Source organism: Globicephala melas, chromosome 3 (assembly GCF_963455315.2).
Source record: "Globicephala melas chromosome 3, mGloMel1.2, whole genome shotgun sequence".
Classification (NCBI taxonomy): Eukaryota; Metazoa; Chordata; class Mammalia; order Artiodactyla; family Delphinidae; genus Globicephala; species Globicephala melas.
The window spans coordinates 163,478,682-163,495,400 of NC_083316.1; the positions used below are offsets into that span (position 1 = coordinate 163,478,682).

Consider the following 16,719-nt stretch of genomic DNA (forward strand, 5'->3'; position numbering starts at 1 on the left):
TAGCCTAGAGGTGGGCGCCATCTCTTCTTCACAAATTCTACGGGTCAGAAATGGTCATGTGACCCTAGTGAGAACCATGGACAGCTGGGAAATGTAGTTTAGCTGTGCACCCAAGAGAGAAAAGCTGTTTAATAAGCTGCTAGCTAGTCTCTGCCGCTAATAATAATACCAATGACATTCATTCCTAGGGCTTTATTCTGAATCAGGCCCTGTCCTAAGACAGCACTCTGATGACACCAAATGTCATCAAGTGGCTCAATGGGAGTTCTGGTTTAACCGCTTTTAAATAGTTTGACATAACCTAGGAAAGCTGAACGTATGCATACCTTCTACTCCAGCAATGCCACTTCTAGGTATGTACCCTAAAAACCCTCACATACATGAACCAGGATATGTGTACAAGAGTGTTAATAGCAGTAAATAAGTCAATCTGATGAGTAAATTGGGGTATAGTCACCCAAGGAATTATACAAAGTATGGAAAAAGGAATGAATGAAAAAATGTGGCTGAATGTTTTCTGTATTTTGGCTGCGCTGCATGGCATGTGGGATCTTAGTTCCCAGACCAGGGATCAAACCCGTGTCCCATGCACTGGAAGCATGGCGTTTTAACCACTGGACCGCCAGGGAAGTCCCACGGCCGAATCTTAGTAACAATGTTGAGCGGGAGAAGAAGGAAGTCTCAGATTACATTTATCATGAAACTCTTTACAAAGTTCAAAACAGCGAAGTTAAACAATATGTTGACAATATGTACAGGATAATGCTATATTTATGAGAGAAAAAGCGCTTTATAATCTTTAGGTCTCTGAATTTGCATCTGTCCCTGAGGTAGGTATTCCAGCCATGGAAACTGAAGGATAGAGAGGTTGTCACACTCCAAACCTCAAGGTTGGCCTCCAGAGCTTGAACCCTTGTGCAAGCTGGTGTCACCAGCCTGCGTGGGCCACGGGGTGACTGTCATCTCCCCATCTTGTCGGAAAGTCACCCGCCACTCTGCCCTGGCACCCAGCCCACCTGGCTCCAGGCAGGCTCGGAGGCAGTGCTGTCCTGGGCCTGGTGCATCGGGCTGCAGCCAGCACTGGGCAGGGAAATACCTCTGAAGCAGTGCCAACTGCGGGGCAGTCGCACTGTCTCCCTCCTCCTGGGTCTGGAGGGCCACAATGAGCCCACAGCCCCGGCCAGACCCAACCCGGTGGCTGAAGTGGGCAGCTGTGTCCAGAAGCAGGGCGGCCAGGTAGGCGGTTTCCTGGGACCCGGGGTCTTCCGTTAGGTACTCCTCCAGGCCATCGAGCAGCAGGAGGGAAGGGGCTGGCCCCCGCGTCTCATGGGCAGAGCACAGGAGCCGGAGGAGCTCACGGGTTGAGGGTGGGTACTGGAAGCGGATCTTCTAGAGAGAGGAAAAAAGGAAACGGCCAGATTCATCACAGGAAGCCAGGCTCTCAGCTATAGCAGCCCTGCTTCCTTGCATACTTTCCTGGACGTGGTTCTCACTCCCCAGACCGCTGGTTCCAGAGTGAAGCAGCTAGCTCAGAGTGGTCGAATATTCTTCTGTTCGCCACGCCCGCCCCCCCCACCCCGTTTTATTTTTTGTTTTTCTCATTCTGAACTCATCACTTCCCGGTATTAGGTAAGAACAAGGTATATCGTTTTGTCAAATCTCTAGGGCAATCTTTCCACGGAAAACCTGCCCATAACGTCCGACCCCAGCATTGACTCCAGCGGCCCAGAAACTCTTTCCAGACCCGACCATGTTTAGCCCCGCCCCCTACTCGCCCCGGACTCCCGTCTTTGGGCGCCACCCTTTGCTAATTCCGCCCCCTCATTGGATGGTTTCTCACTCAATCTTAACAAAGCTTCGCGTAGTCCCACCCCCAACTCGTTCCAGACTCCGTCCCATAATGCCTGCTCCGGCTTGCCCTCCCTTCGTCTCCGCCATTGGCCTGTCTCTGCCTGTCACTCAATCGTCCATCCGCCTCGCTACTGGCTGGTCCACCTCTGGTCCCGCTCCGCCCCACCTGTAACCGCAAGGGTTCGAGCGCAGCTCCAATCCGGCGAGGCAGGCTTTGCAGAGGCCTCCGAGTCAGGAAGAGGACAGGGCCTCGGCCTTCCCCTGCCGCCTCCAGGGCCGCCGCGAATAGCAGCGCTGTCTTTCCAGAGCCGTGACCGCCGAGCAGCAGCAAAGGCGGTTCGGCCTCAGCTGTGTTCTCCTCTCCGGGGCCAGCCGCGCCGCCCGAGTTTAGCACCCGCCTCAGCGTCTCCGCCATTCGCAGCGTACCTCTGTCCAATCGGCGGCCCGTTCCTGTCCTTGATCCCGCCCAGGACGGGGTCGCATTGGTTACAGTGCACTTAGCTTCTCCATTGGTCCAGTGATCTGTTCATCAAAGCTAGATCGACGTTTCCTAGCTCCTCCCCCGGTGAAGGGGCAAATAACCTAGTCTGAGGAAGGAATGGAGGCCTTTGAGGGAGATAAGGCCCTTCCCTGGGTGAGTCCGCTGGCGGAAGCAGCATGAATACTATTATTCTGAGCTAATAAGCTAATCAGACAATACAAGGGTTGAGAGTTGGAGGGAGTAGGCCCTAATCACTGACACATTACTTAAAGTCTCCTAGCCTCAGTTTGCTCACCTGTAAAATGGAGCACATGGTATCTCAGAGGAATATTGTGATGCGTATGTGTGTGTTTCTGCTGATGTTACCCAGTGACAATGAAGCAGGGGAGAGATGGAGGAGCTATGTGCTTGTATCTCTCTCTGTACCTGAGTACTTGCACAAATGGGGGCGGGGGCTGCAGGCTTGAGGACATTCGTGTGCAAAACATCCGTCAGACAGCAAAGCAGCTGTCTTTGAGGGTCTATAAGAAGAAGAGTCTCAGCTGGCCTCCTCGTTGGCCTGGGGGCTTCTGGAGTCCTGCTTGGGGTACAATGGGAGGCAGGACCATAGAATAAAAAATGGGCCAGGAGAGAAGAGGCAAAGATGAAGGGGCTGGGAGACTGAGGGAGAGCCACAGCACGACCTTGTTTGTCACGTTCACTTCGGTATCTGATTCTCAATACAGGTTCGTTAAAGGAATGAATGAAGAAAGGAAGGTAGAACTGATGAGAAACTGGGAGAGAAGGAGGAACAAGGTGAATAATCAAGTGATCACTGGTTGGGTCTCTTCACCCAGACTTCTCCCCAGAGCTGCCACTCACGCCCTTGTTGCCCTGGCAACTCTGTCTCCTGGTAACTTCAAAGTGGTGCTGTTGCCAGGAGACCCAGGGGCAGGGCCGAACTGAGATTTCCAGGGCTTTCTCTCTCCCTCTGGGGCCAGAACACAGCTCCACAACATCCCCCAATACACCCACTCACAAAGCCGCGTACCCCCACATCCCTCTACAAATACATAGACACACACACACACACACACACACGGCATCTCTGCATATATATTCACTTCCAGAATCCCCATCACTCACATGCTCACAGCCATGTCCTATCCTGACACAACACATCCCATACACACTCTTTCCCACATTCATGGCCCCACACCCTTTCCCTTGCACGCATACAAAAACACACTCTGATATAACCATACCATTGTCACCACACACACACACACACACACACGAGGCATGCTGTTACATTCCCCTGTCAAATGCACAACGTCAGCCCCATGGTTCGCCTTACTTTGCAACACTCTAAATACACAAGCACCCAGTAGTGACACCCGAATCACACAGTTCCACACAGTTATATACATGGGAGTATGCCCAACACAGCCCCATTTCAAGTCCTTTGCACTTGCTGTTCCATTGCCTAGAGCACTCAGCTCCCAGATATCTATCCCTAGTTGTTTTCATTCCATTCAGATCTCTGCTCAAATATCACCTACTTAGGCTTTCCCTGACCACTTGTGTAAAGTCACACACCCTTCACTCTTTAATTGCTTATTCATCTGTATTTCTCTTCAAATAACTTATCACTTCCAATCTTATGTATTTATTTTATTGCCTCTCTCCCCACTAGTATGTCAGCTCCACCAGGGAAGGGTCCCTCTTTCTTTCACTACTGGGTCCCCAGCTCCTAGAACAGTACCTGGCGCAGAGTAGGTGCTCCTAAATATAGCTGAGTGAGTATATAGTCAGAGATGCAGACATTAGGTGTATCTCTCATGCACACGGTACTTCTTCCCCTCCCTTCTTAGGATCCCACCTTCATGTCCTGACAGAAGGACTCTTACCTTAGAGGGGCTCCCTGGAGGAGGCAGGACCGCAGGGTGAGGGAACAGGGAGGTGGAGAGCTCAGGGTCAGTCTGTGTTCCTCCCTGGTTTATCAGCATCCTCAAGTGATTAGTTCATTCATTTGGCAAACACTTCTTGAGCACCTACTTTGTGCCCGGCCCTGACCTAGGAGGCACAGGTGTTCAGCGGTGAACAGACAACAAAATCTCTGTCCTGGTGGAACTGACATCCTAGCGAGGGAAGAGATAATGAAGAGTTTAAATAGTCTATGGGCAGATGATAAGTGTGTGCAAAAAAAGAAAAGAAAGTTTGCACAGGGAAGGGAAGGGTCAATTGTTTGTTTGGTTTTTGCAATTTTGAATAGGGTGGTAGGGGCAGGCCTCCCTGAGAAGGTAATACTTGAGGAAAGGCTTGAAGGAGTTGAGAGAGGGAACTGTGTAGCTATGTAGGGGAAGAGCATTCCAGGTGGAGGCACCTTCAAGTGCAAAGGCCTGGGGTCACTGGGAGAACTTTGGTTTTTACATAGAGTGCCATGAAGAGCCAACAGAGGGTTTGAGCACAAGAGGGTCATGGTCTAACTTACATTATAAGCCAGAGCTTAGATTTTTAAATAAATTTATTTATTTATTTTTGGCTGCATTGGATCTTCTTTGCTGTGCGCGGGCTTTCTCTAGCTTAGGCGAGCAGCGGCCACTCTTTGTTGCAGTGAGTAGGGTTCTCACTGCAGTGGCTTCTCGTAGCGGAGCATGGGCTCTAGGCACGTGGGGTCAGTAGTTGCAGTGCGTGGGCTCTAGAGTACAGGCTCCGTAGTTGTGGTGAACGGGCTTAGTTACTCCGCGGCATGTGGAATCTTCCTGGACCAGGGCTTGAACACATGTCGCCTGCACTGGCAGGTGGATTCTTAACCAGTGAGCCACCAGGGAAGCCCGGAGCTCAGTTTTGATCGAGTTGAGCTTGAGAGACTGTGAGACTTACTGGGGCATGTTGAGAAGGCTTTTTTTTTTTAATTAGAGGATTTTTAAAAATAAATTTATTTATTTTATTTATTTTTGGCTGCATTGGGTCTTCGTTGCTGCACATGGGCTTTCTCTAGTTGCGGCGAGCGGGGACTACTCTTCGTTGCATTTCGCAGGCTTCTCATTGTGGTGGCTTCTCTTGTTGCAGAGCATGGGCTCTAGGTGCACGGGCTTCAGTAGTGTGGCACACGGGCTCAGTAGTGGCTCGTGGGCTCTAGAGCGCAGGCTCAGTAGTTGTGGCACACGGGTTTAGTTGCTCTGCGGCATGTGGGATCTTCCCGGACCAGGGCTTGAACCCGCGCCCCCTGCAGTGGAAGCACGGAGTCTTAACCACTGGACCACCGGGGAAGCCCTCAAGAAGCCTTTTGAATAAGCAAGCAGATCTTAGTCTGGATTTTCTTTCTTTTTTAAAAAAATGTTTATTTATTTATTTATTTTGGCTGTACTGGGTCTTAGTTGCAGCACGCGGGATCTTCGTTGTGGCATGTGGGATCTTTAGTTGTGGCATGTGGACTTCTTAGTTGCGGCGTGCATGCAGGATCTAATTCCCCGACCAGGGATCGAACCCGACCTCCCTGCATTAGGAGCATGGAGTCTTACCCACTGGACCACCAGGGAAGTCCCTTAGTCTGAACTTTCTACCTAAAATTATCCACCCTGGGATGGGGGTGTGTGCAAGGCCAGGGCTGCTGTCTCCAACCTCTCTAGCGGGCCCAGACACTTCTTTGTGTCTGGCAGCCCCGCCTTTACCCTTTCTTGGCCTCCGCTTAACATCAGGACCACGGACAGTGCCAACCGGGTTGCGGTAGGGCGCTGTCCATTGTGCTGAAGTTTTGCTTCTTTCCTGCCCGCATGGAGGGAGCTGTGCGTCTGGAGGGACCACGGGCCTCAGGGGTGCAAGCCCTGGAAATAGAAGCTCTGGGCGGTGAAGCAGGGGGCTCCATGATTCTGTTCCTCCTCTGCCTGCAGCCCTCTCAGGCGTCCAACTCATTCCCTGCAGCCCTCAATCCACCCCACCACCTCCTCCCCCTCCGTCTCCCTGTCGCCTGCTCAGCTCCAACCGCACAGGTGTCCTCACTGTTCCCCGAACACAGCCGGCACGTTGCCACTTCAGGGCCCTCATTCTTGCTGTTCCCTCTGCCTGGAACGCTCCCCTTGCTCCACACTGTGGATACTTGCATGGCTCCCTTCCCTCCCTCCTTCACACCTCATCTCCAGTGCCAACTCCTCAGAAAGAACTTCCCTGACCACCCGCTTTAAATTGCAAGCTGTGTCCCCATCCCAGAGTTGTCCCATTGTCTTCTCTAGCTTGAGTTTTCTCTGTCACTTATCATTCTAACATATCAGCGATCTCAATCCCTGACCTAAATCCTTGATCCTACAGTTTAGAATTCAGAATTTTTCAGATTTTCGAAAGGTACTACGGTGCAAATACTATGCACGGAATAACACTCCTAGTTGGACCTGGGATAACATTCTAAGTCGAACACTTTATCTGCAGCAAGACGTAAGAATAGTCTCATAAAGTTAAATAAAGAAAAGCTATAATAACCTATGTCAGTTCAGGTCAGGTTTTGCCACAAATGAGAAACAAATTTTGGTTTCCAGACCTTCTTGAAATTTGGAATTGTGGTTTTGTGTATAGCTTATTTATCTTGTTTATTGTCTCTCAGGTGTTAGGAAGTGAGCTCCATGAGGGCAGGATTTTGTGTCTGCAGCTCACTGCTGCAGCCCCTGTGCCTAACTAAACAGCACCTGGCACTCAGGTGTGGGGGGGTGCTCCATAGTGTTCGCTGAATGAATAAATGGATGGATGGATGAATAAACGAGAAAGAAAGGAAAGCAGACTCCCCTTTCTTGGTTTCTCGATGACTCCGTACCCTGAATGGCCTGTCTGAAGTCCCTATGAGCCACAGCGTGTGTGTGGGGGGAGGTGGTCTGTGGCTCCGTGTCCCTCCTACCTTCCCTGGTCTCTGCTGGGTCCTCAGGGATTGGTTCTCAGCAGAACCTCATAATCAGAACCCCTGCTCAAATCCATGTAGTCAGGGACTCAGCTTGGAGGTTCCTACAGCCTCCAGCATCCCCTTCTATTAGAACCCTTAGGGTCCCCTCACCCGATTCCCTGTGCCCTCTGCACCCTGGCCGTGGTCAGAAACAGGCCAGCTGCCTGGGGAAGGCAGTCATTATGAGGCCCCTCACCGTGTGTTTGTGTGCCTTACATGCGGCTTGTGGGGCTGTTCGAATTTGACATGAAGAAACAAGGGCACAGAGAGGTTAATTAACTTTCCTGAGGCCACACAGCCAGGAAATGCTGAGCCAGGATTTAAAGCCAAGTCACGGACCCCACAGCCCCATGCTGCCTCTCCACAATCGCCCTGTGACAATACACTCACACCTAGACCCAAAATTAATGTCCTCCACACCCTGCCACCTGGGGGAGGAAGGCAGGTGGCCAAACTTCTGTTACAAACAGGTCTTTATTAAAGATGAGGAGGGGGCAGGAAAAGGGGGCAGTGTCTCCCCTGCCCACTGCCTTTGGCTGCTTGGGGTGGGGAGCCGTCTTTGCTCCACCTGTGCCCCTATGACGGCACATCTGTACGAGGCTGAGGCATGGGGGGCAGTGTGAAGAACGGGGGGGGTTCTAAGAAAAAAAAACTCCTTCCCCACAGCCCTAATAAATAACAGAAGAGTTTGGGGTGACCTGGGCACAGGCAAGGAAGGATGCAGCACCCTGAACCCCAAAACCTCTGAAGTGGGGCAAGCCCTGCATAAGTTGGGAGTTAGGAGGGACTGGGTGAGAGACTGCATATGAGGGAGGGGCTGAGAGAGGAAGGGGTACCCCAAGGACCCTGCCACGGGGGAGCCTGCCCCCCACCCTCCAGTTGGACTCTCTGATTCTGAGGAGAGAGGACCCGATGACAAAAGATGACCCCATCTCCCTCCTCTCCTTTGCACATGCTTAGACATGGGCGGTCCCCCATTGACTGGAATCATACCCACCCACCCTAGAAATTCTGAGAACCAAGGACTCCTATTCATTGTTCAGACGCTGAACACTGGCTAGAGTTGCCCTCTTGCCTGAGGATTCTAAGAAATGATGGGGAGGCGCCTATTGGCTGGAGTAAACTCCTTTTGGCCAGAATTCTGATAACTGGGGGGCTCCCATTGGCTAGGCAATGGCCAGTGGAGTCAGGCTTTGGCCCTTAAAAGGGCAATCCTAGGAGGCAAGGACCCATCTCCCAATTATGCCCACTTAGATGCCCCAGAGGGCAAGAGAGGCAGGGGGTCCCCCAGATGTCCTTCCAGCCATGCTCTGATGTCTGGGCCTGGCTGGTTTGGGGACAAGGGCTTTGGCACTCACACAGCACACGCACACACACGCGTGGCAGGGAAGAAATGGGGACTGGGCAGATTCTGGGTGGGTGTTGGGCCTCACAGCAGGTGGTCACGGCTGGCAAACAGGTAAGGGCTGAAGTTGTCCCGGTGGAAGGGGGAGGGATAGAGTCCACTAAGGGTGTACAGGTCCCGCAGCAGGGGTGTGGGCAGCAGCAGCTTCCGGCCACGGCCACCACCCCCGCCCGGCCCCCCAGGCCCAGGGGAGGAGGGCGAGGGGCCCTGGCTGGGGGTTGGTGCGGGTAGGGGCAGGGGCAGAGGCAAGGGTGTTGGCTCAGACCTCAATCGAGGGCGGGGCACACGGGGTGATGAACACATGGCTGGAGCCCTGGAGGACACGCAGCTGGGGATCAGGTGGCCACGGTGGGCGCAGTTCTGCGGCTCTAGGGATCAGAAGTCAGGAGGTTAGAAAGCTTGGGAGGGGTCATGAGAGCACAGGTGAGACCTCTGTGGCAGTGATCGCCATCTGGAAGTCCCCCCGTTTATCCTCCCACTCCCTCGACACTCACTGGATGGGGTGAGCCGTGCCGGTGTCGAATGCGGCCTGCAGGCCTCGGGTTCCTGAGACAAAGAGGCAGAGGGAAGGGGCTAGCGGCCCCCTGGGCCCCACTGGCCAGAGCCACAAGGGGCTCATTGGGCAGAGAGCCCAATGGAAAAGACAACAAGTTTTCAGGATTAACCATGTTCCCTTGGGAGGGAGGGGGTGGCCCGCCCTTGCATCCTGTGGGACGGTCCCCCCAGGACCTAGGTCCACAGAGGTGAGTGATCCCTCTACCTCTCCATGGCCCTGAGACCCCCACTGCCTGCCTGACTTCCTGCCTCCTTTGTCCTCCTCCACCCACCACCCTCTCCAGCCGGGAGCAGCCCCCGGCCCCCCTTACCTGGGCCACACTTAACTTTTCGAGGCGGCTGTCCATGGTGGGGTTTTGGCCCAGGTCCTCCCAAGGGGAGAGCCTTCGGCCAGAGGGTGGCCGGCTCTGGAAGTTGTGCACGACACAGGTGACCTGTGACAGAGGGAGGGGGCACGCTGAGGCCTGAGGCCAATAAAGTAAATTACCATCCCCATTTTTCAGATAAGGATACTGAGGCCCAGGATTTCAAAAACAGCTAACACTTTTATGGTGCTTACTATGTGCCAAACACTGCTCTTTCCACTTTACTAAGAGATAGGTACTATTATGACTTATTCCACACGGGGAGGCAGGTAAGGCCGAGTTGTGTAAGAGGATCTGATCCTGTCCTTATTTAAACCTTTGGTATTTTGGACATTATGGGTTTTTGCATTAATTTTGATTTTTAAAAATGTTTCACTACAATATTATTTATCTTGTTTACTGAGTGTTTTGGCTCCTCCTTAAATTTTGTGCTCAAAGCGAGGGCCTCACTTGCCTTACCTTGGTCCCAGTCCCGTTATCCCAGTTCACAGATGAGAATGTCCAAGCTAGGTAAGGTTAAGGGACTTGCCCAAGGTAGAGTCCACACCCTTCACCATCATGCAGTCCTGCCTCTTGAGTCAGGGATGGATGGCAAGGGGGCTCACCAGAAAGGTGGCGATCGCCGCCCCTGTCAGGAAGCCGGCCAGCACGTCAGACCAGTGGTTGCGGTACTCAGCCACGCGGACCACGCCCACCAGGAAGGCGGGGCACAGCAGGGCCAGGCAGAGTGAGGGTTTGACCAGGCGGGAGCCCTTCACGCGGAACACGAGCGTCACGTACATCTGCAGGAGCCGGATGGGTCAGAGGACACATGGCAGCAGCAGTTCCCAAACCCAAGCGGACACTACATTCAGGGATAGGGGGTGTGGCCAGAATCCTGAGAAGCCGCAATGGGACTGGAGGCACCAGCCAGGGGCTCCAGGGAACAGAGCCCGGGGGACAGGAGTTCAGGGGATGGAGTCATGGACCCCCAGTGGGCCTTTGCAGGGATGGGGGTGTGTGTGGCCTGAGCACCAAAGAGCAGTGGATAGGGTCTGGGGCCCAGGTCTCTGGGGGACCTGGGCCCCAGGTCCAGGTGGGATGGGGAAGGAACCTCCACCATGACTGCTTGCTGGCTTAGGGTGTGGCCACAAAGTCAGAGGGTGGAGTCAGGGCTCAAGTGACAGGTCCAGGAGCTCCAGGAGGTGGAGTCCCCAAACCCCTGGGGACCACTGACAGGGTTAGAAGCACAGTCCCCAATGCCAGAAAAAGGAGTCAAAGCAAAAGAGGGTGCGACCAGGGAAAGACAGGGGACAGAGTCAGGAAGTTCCAGTGAAGTCGAGTCAGGAGCGTGGCCAGGCCAATAAAGGGCGAGGACAAACTGGAGGGCAAGGGCTCCAGGGGATGGAGTTGAAAGCCCATTACCGAGTCACCTCCAGGACCTGTAGCACGGCGGAGACTTGGCCAGGCTTCAGGGTGCTGAGCCAATAGCCTCCTTTGGGTGTGGCCTTAGTGGGTCAGGAGGCGTGGTCAGGGTCCAAGGGGGCGTGGCCAGGGTCCAAGGGGAGGAGTGGGAGCCTCCGCCCTAGGGATGGTGTCACAGTGATGCGTGGCCTCACTCGGGGAGGGATTGGAGGCTCCAGCCCAGACGGTCTCCTGCCCGCTGGCCGCCCCCTTACTGCCGTGCCCCCGTTTCGGGGCTCACCGCTGTGTAGGCGACGGCGTAGGCGCAAAGGGCAGCGTCCTTGCAGGGGAAAGCGCGGCGCGCAGCGGCCACAAGGCCGGGGCTGCCAGCACAGGCACCCTGGTCAGTGACGAAACGGTTGGGCCCTGGCCGGTCCGGTGAGGGTGGCGGGCAGCCCAGGGCCGTATAGTTGGGGCGGCACACGGACAGGAAGTGCGGCGTCGGGTTGCCGGTCACCACCTGCCCTGCGTTGGCGAAGATGGTCGTGGTGAAGAGGCCGAAAGAGTAGACCCCTGGGATGGGATAGGAAAGGGGATTCATGCCAGGGCCCAGCAGCCGTCCTCCTGTGAGCCCCCTTATGGCTCACATAGGCCCCTGTCTCCTTGTTCCTGTGACTGACATTAAAGCACAGCTGGGACTCCCCCTAACACCACACCCCATAATAGCTGGGCCATGTTCCTCTTCCCTTGGGACCACCATGATGGCATTCTGGGCCTCTGGCCTCTGTCCCTCCGGGATTACCAATATGCCAGGAGTGGGCCCTCCTCTGGAATCCATTATAGCTGGACTAGGACCCCTCAACAGCACTACATCAGGATTGGGCCCATGCCAGGGACCTCCTAGGACCACCGTGATGGCATTTCTGGGGCTCCTATACCTGCCCCTGGACTCGCTATTGCTGAGCTGAGCACTTTTCTCCTGGAGCACCACTCAGCCAGGGCTGGATCTCCAGCCCTCTGCCACAGGGACCACCATTTTGGATGAGGTCTGCCCTACCCCAAGGCTACCAACTATGGCTGGGACCATATTCAAAGTGCAGCCAGCGTTCTCATCTCCCTGCCCCCAGGGCCCCCTGGTGTCTGTCCTGTGCTTTTTCTGCCTGAGACTCTCCTTGTGGCAATTTGGGGCCCTCCTCTTATAGTTGTCATCAAGGTTGGCTTAGGCCCCACCCATGTCTCTAGAACCTCCACCATGACTGACCTCAGCCCACATCCCTCTTTCCCCATGAAGTCACCATCATAGCAATTCTAGGCCTTCCCCCCCTCGAATTCTTATTATACCTGAGCCTGGCCCATAGCCCTTTTGCATGGCTGACCCCTGACCGAGTCACTCACCCAGGAAGCGGACCAGCCTCCGCAGCGGGGGGCTGAAGCGGCAGCAGGCCCCGGACACGATGGTTCTCTCCCCAATGACTGGGATGGCTGACGGTGGTGCAGGGAAAAAGGCACGTGCCAGCTCCCCAAGCAGGATCTGTGGGCAAGACCAAGGCATGGTCTTCCTGGCCTTCAAGCCCAGCCCTCCACCCATCTCCACCTGGCCCTCCTGCCTCCTGGAAGGCCCTTCCCACAGTCTGAGCCAGGTTACCCCCAGTCTCACCGTGAGGGTGGGCCCAGCGGTGACCAGGGCGTAGATGAGGGCCGGGGGTGCTCTGCTGGCAGCCTCAGGCCCTGGGTAGGGCTTGGCATAGGTACTGTCATAGCAGAAGAAGCCCTGGGTGTGCACGGGGAAGGTGTCCGTGAACTCCAGGCGGTAAGCAAGCAGGACCACGATGCCCAGCAGCACCGACTGCCGCCCAGCCAGGGTGGGGAGAGAGACAGAGTAAGAACAGAGAGGGTCAGGTCTGAGCTGGGCCACGGAGATGGAGACACAGAGATGGAGACAGAGACAAGGGGGAGAGATAGAGAGAGAGATGAAGAGGAGAGAGGAGAAGGGACTGGGAAGAGGGAGAGAGGACAGGGCCAGAGCTCAGAGAGAGAGAGATAGTGGGTAGTGGAGGAACAAACCAACAGAGAAAGAAAAAATACTACTGATAGAAATACTAGAGTTACCACAGGTGTAACTCTTATTGTGGGCAGGGCATCATACTAAACCTCTTCCATGAATTAATCCATTTTACTTTCATAACAGTCCTAGGAGAGAGGGACTGTAATTATGCCCATTTGACAGATGAGGAAACAGGCTTGGGAGGGTAAGTGAGGTGCCCAGAGTCCCACAGTAATGATGGGCAGAGCTGGGTTGAATCCCGGATTGCCACTTCCGAAAGTGCCTCCTCCCCCTTGAGGGTCTGGGCAGGGGAGGTACTGTGCGCCTCACCTCCACAAAGACAAAGCAGGGAATGATGGAGAAACTCCTCTTCAGCTGAGGTCTCCCTCCCGCCATGGTGAAGGCCGGGCCTGTGGGGAAGGGGAGGGAGTGGCACTGCCAGGGTGGGGCCTAAGGGGAGGTTCAGGTCACCTGCTTGTGGAGTCTTCTGGCCACAACCTGGCCCCCATCCCTGGCCCCTCGGACTACAGCCAAGGAGCCCTGGCTCCGCCCCCTGAGCCTTCTGGCCACGCCTCTGCATATGCAGGTCTTGCCCTGCCCCTGCCCCTGCCCCTGCCCACTGGAGGCACCAGCCTCCCCTGACACAACCTGCTCAGCTCAGCCTCTGCTGGGGTCCCCACAGATTGTATAGTGGTCTTCTCCCCCAACAGCCTACACAGGAGATTCTGACCCCATACCTTTTAGGAGGGCCTGGCCTCCTTAGCATGTGGGACCCATGCCCTTGGCCTTTAGCAGAGACTTCTCCAGCTAATGTGGACCCCTCCCTCACAAAGAAGGGTCCTCACCCCCACTAGTTTTTAGGAGACCCCATACTCTTTCCCCACATGCTTTACAGGAGACCCCATGTTCCCTGTCACCCACCCCCACCAAGCCCCTCCCCCTATACCACTTCCCGCATGGCCCTCAGGGGCCTCCCTCTCCTGTCCCCATGGGCTGTGCCTGACTGGTTCGGGCTGATGGCCAGGCCCTCCTTCTCTCCCAGCTGCCTCTCCCTCTCTCCCTCCTTCCCCCTCCTCCCAGCCCGTCTGCCTTCCTGTATCAAGAGAGGGCTATCTCCCCCTCAATGTGCTCTCCCCTCCCCACAGTCCAACCTCAGTCCCCAGCACTGAGAGGCCAACGCAGTCACACCTGCTTGACCCATTCTCCCAGCCTAACCTCACCTGTGAAAGGGCCCTATGACTTCCTGCAGGCCGCTGCCACGCCCACAGACTCACAGCCACTCCTGGCGGCCAGCAGGGCAGGGATGGTCACCCCCATTGCACAGATTTGGAAACTGAGGCCCAGGCAGGTAAGGGTAGGCACTCTGGGTCCAGTGCCCCATCCACATGGCTTGCCCTGCAATGTGACATGTGGGGGTGAGGGTCACCAGAGAGCCCAGATGCCCAAGATGCCCACTTGGCCATGGCCCCCTCACCTTCTTAGAGACACAAACACACACCGGCACCCCCAGAGTACACAAGTCAGCCAGAGCTTCCATCCCAAACACCACACACACACACACACACACACACACACACACCATCGCACAGCACTCATTCATCCCACCAACAAGCATCAAGGGCCTGCTGGGTTCCAGGCCCTGTGCTGGGTGCCAGTCTTGTGGTGAACAAGACAGGCTCGCTCATTCAGACAGGTGCCCCACACCCACTACACACATAGCTGCACACACACACACAGCACAGTGTGCACACGGCCTGGCACAGACACCCACACAGATCAAACAAATGTCCCCACACACACGGTCACTGGGACACAACAGGAGGTCCTTCACACACCTCACAGCCTCACACCCAGCCCTCACTCCACCACCGTCAGGGACAGACTCGAGGCTGCCAACACACTTAAGAGCCACATCAAAAAAAGAGAGTCACCACACACAGTGTGTGTGGGGGGGTCACAGAACTGGTCACAGCGTCACGCCCCCAATTACAAGGCACAGGATGACACACATTAACAGTCTCTCATCCACACTGACAGTCCTAGGAGAGCCCTGTGCCATCCACAACCGCAGCCACATGGCCACACGAGGGCACAGACATGGACCACGGCACAGACCCGCACACAGAGCCACACAGGAAAGGCACATGATCACAGCTACACACTGGAACACAATAACGGCCCCCCACAACCACCATCAGAAGGAACACACAACAGCAGCCACACAATGACAGTCACATGCACACAACCATACAGACACCGAGCCAGCCACACAATCACTGTGACAGCAGTCACACAGCCACTCAAAGGCGACCCCGACAACACAGCCACCACACACTCACCATCAGAGTGATACCCACGGCGACAGCCGCAAATGACAGCCACAGGAGACACAGTCACAGAGACACCACACAGACACCCCTGAAGCCACACGATCTCTCATACAGCCACACACTGACACATAACGACAACCACACAATCACCGTCAGCCTCACCAGGGTCGCCTCCCCATCTTCCCCTCCCCCAGCCCGGTCCCCAAGCCTCAGCTCGCAGCCTCCCCTCCCCCTCCCCGCGCTGGACCCGCAGGGGACCCGACCCACAGGAACCGAACCCTGGCCAGACAGACCGAGGGTCGGAAGCAGGCGAGAAGGGGTACAGGGGGCTCCCCAAGGCCCTCCCCCTCACCGGGTCTAGACTGCCGCCGCCTGAGCCCCGGATCCACCTAGACGGCCCCGGCGCGGCGGGACTGACAGACAGACGGCCGGCCAGAGAGCGAACGCAGAGATGGAGACGCCGTCGGCCGGCCGGGCCGCGCCGCGCCGCGCCGCGCAGCGCAGACTCCGCGGCGGGGAGAGGGGCGGGGCCTCCGGGAGCATTATTTGCATAACCCGTGAGGCGGGGCCTCGCGGAGTCTCATTAGCGTGATCCGGGGCGGGGCCTCTGTTGCTCTTCGGGTCAGGGCGTTTTAGAATAGATTCGGGAGGGAATGAAGGTTGGAGGTTGGGAGGGAGGACCCTGGTGGGTGCTGAGAGGAAGAGGAGGGTGGGGTGTCAGAGCGTGACCCCGGGCCGAAACCCTGGGCGGAGATGAGAATGATCTCCCCACACACACCCTGGAGTGCTGCTCAACCCCCCTCACCCCTGAGGCTCGGGGCTCTAGGGTGGCGCCCTGAGGATATGGCGAGGCCATCAAAGGAGTTCTGCAGCAGGTGCACAGCCGACCTGGGGGGAGATGGGGATCTTGGGGTCCCGGAGGACTCTGGACTGCTCAGAGCTGGGGCAGGGAGGCCATGGTGGGGGCAGGGGCGGAGATGAGTCCTGGGAGGAGAGGGACTCAGGTGGGTTCCAGGTTCTGGTGGTCGCTGCTTGATCTTATTAGGAGGAACGCAGGGCAGATGAGGGTCAGGGGCCTCAATTTCCCCATTTGGGCAGTAGGGACATCAGGCCAGATCGCCAAGGGCCTATCTGGCCACTCGTATCTAGACAGACTTACCCCTGACCTTGTCATATACTAAATCCAGCCTCACACTGTCCCCTGACCCTAGGCCCACATATCCCGAACAGTCCCTGGGGTCTCCACACCCTCCCCAAGACTGGGTAGTAAACTGTGGGGGTCACTCTGAGGCACAGGAAGCAGCCAGGAGCAGCAGTCCACAGGTGGAGGAGGGTCTCAGCTAGTTTATTTTCTCTCTGGAGGGGTCTTCAGGGAGAGCAGTCCCAGCTGCTCAGG

At 55.8% G+C, this 16,719-nt stretch overlaps 2 protein-coding genes across 5 annotated transcripts; both read right to left on the bottom strand.

Annotated features, from left to right (window-relative positions):
• Positions 1 to 215: 215 nt before the first annotated feature.
• Positions 216 to 2,278, bottom strand: SWSAP1 (SWIM-type zinc finger 7 associated protein 1). 2 transcript variants are annotated; one of them, XM_030879790.3, is made up of 2 exons: positions 2,018 to 2,278; positions 216 to 1,386 (listed from the first exon to the last, which is right to left on the bottom strand). In XM_030879790.3, exons 1-2 carry the CDS (start codon positions 2,264 to 2,266, stop codon positions 886 to 888), a joined length of 750 nt encoding a protein of 249 aa, XP_030735650.1. In that variant the 5' UTR covers positions 2,267 to 2,278; the 3' UTR covers positions 216 to 885. The 2 variants fall into 2 exon arrangements, with proteins under 2 accessions (XP_030735650.1, XP_030735649.1); XM_030879789.3 differs by having other exon boundaries at positions 220 to 1,389.
• Positions 2,279 to 7,696: 5,418 nt separating this feature from the next.
• PLPPR2 (phospholipid phosphatase related 2) lies at positions 7,697 to 16,717 on the bottom strand. Of its 3 annotated transcripts, XM_030879773.3 has the most exons (11): positions 16,129 to 16,717; positions 15,676 to 16,015; positions 14,214 to 14,388; positions 13,324 to 13,403; positions 12,607 to 12,795; positions 12,345 to 12,480; positions 11,251 to 11,522; positions 10,172 to 10,348; positions 9,513 to 9,635; positions 9,141 to 9,192; positions 7,697 to 9,014 (listed from the first exon to the last, which is right to left on the bottom strand). In XM_030879773.3, the coding sequence occupies exons 4-11, from the start codon at positions 13,387 to 13,389 to the stop codon at positions 8,671 to 8,673; spliced, it is 1,359 nt and encodes a 452-aa protein (XP_030735633.1). In that variant the 5' UTR covers positions 13,390 to 13,403; positions 14,214 to 14,388; positions 15,676 to 16,015; positions 16,129 to 16,717; the 3' UTR covers positions 7,697 to 8,670. The 3 variants fall into 3 exon arrangements, with proteins under 3 accessions (XP_030735633.1, XP_030735634.1, XP_030735637.1); XM_030879774.3 differs by having other exon boundaries at positions 13,324 to 13,443; positions 15,676 to 16,717; XM_030879777.3 differs by having other exon boundaries at positions 8,845 to 9,014; positions 9,529 to 9,635; positions 15,676 to 16,716.
• Positions 16,718 to 16,719: the final 2 nt, after the last annotated feature.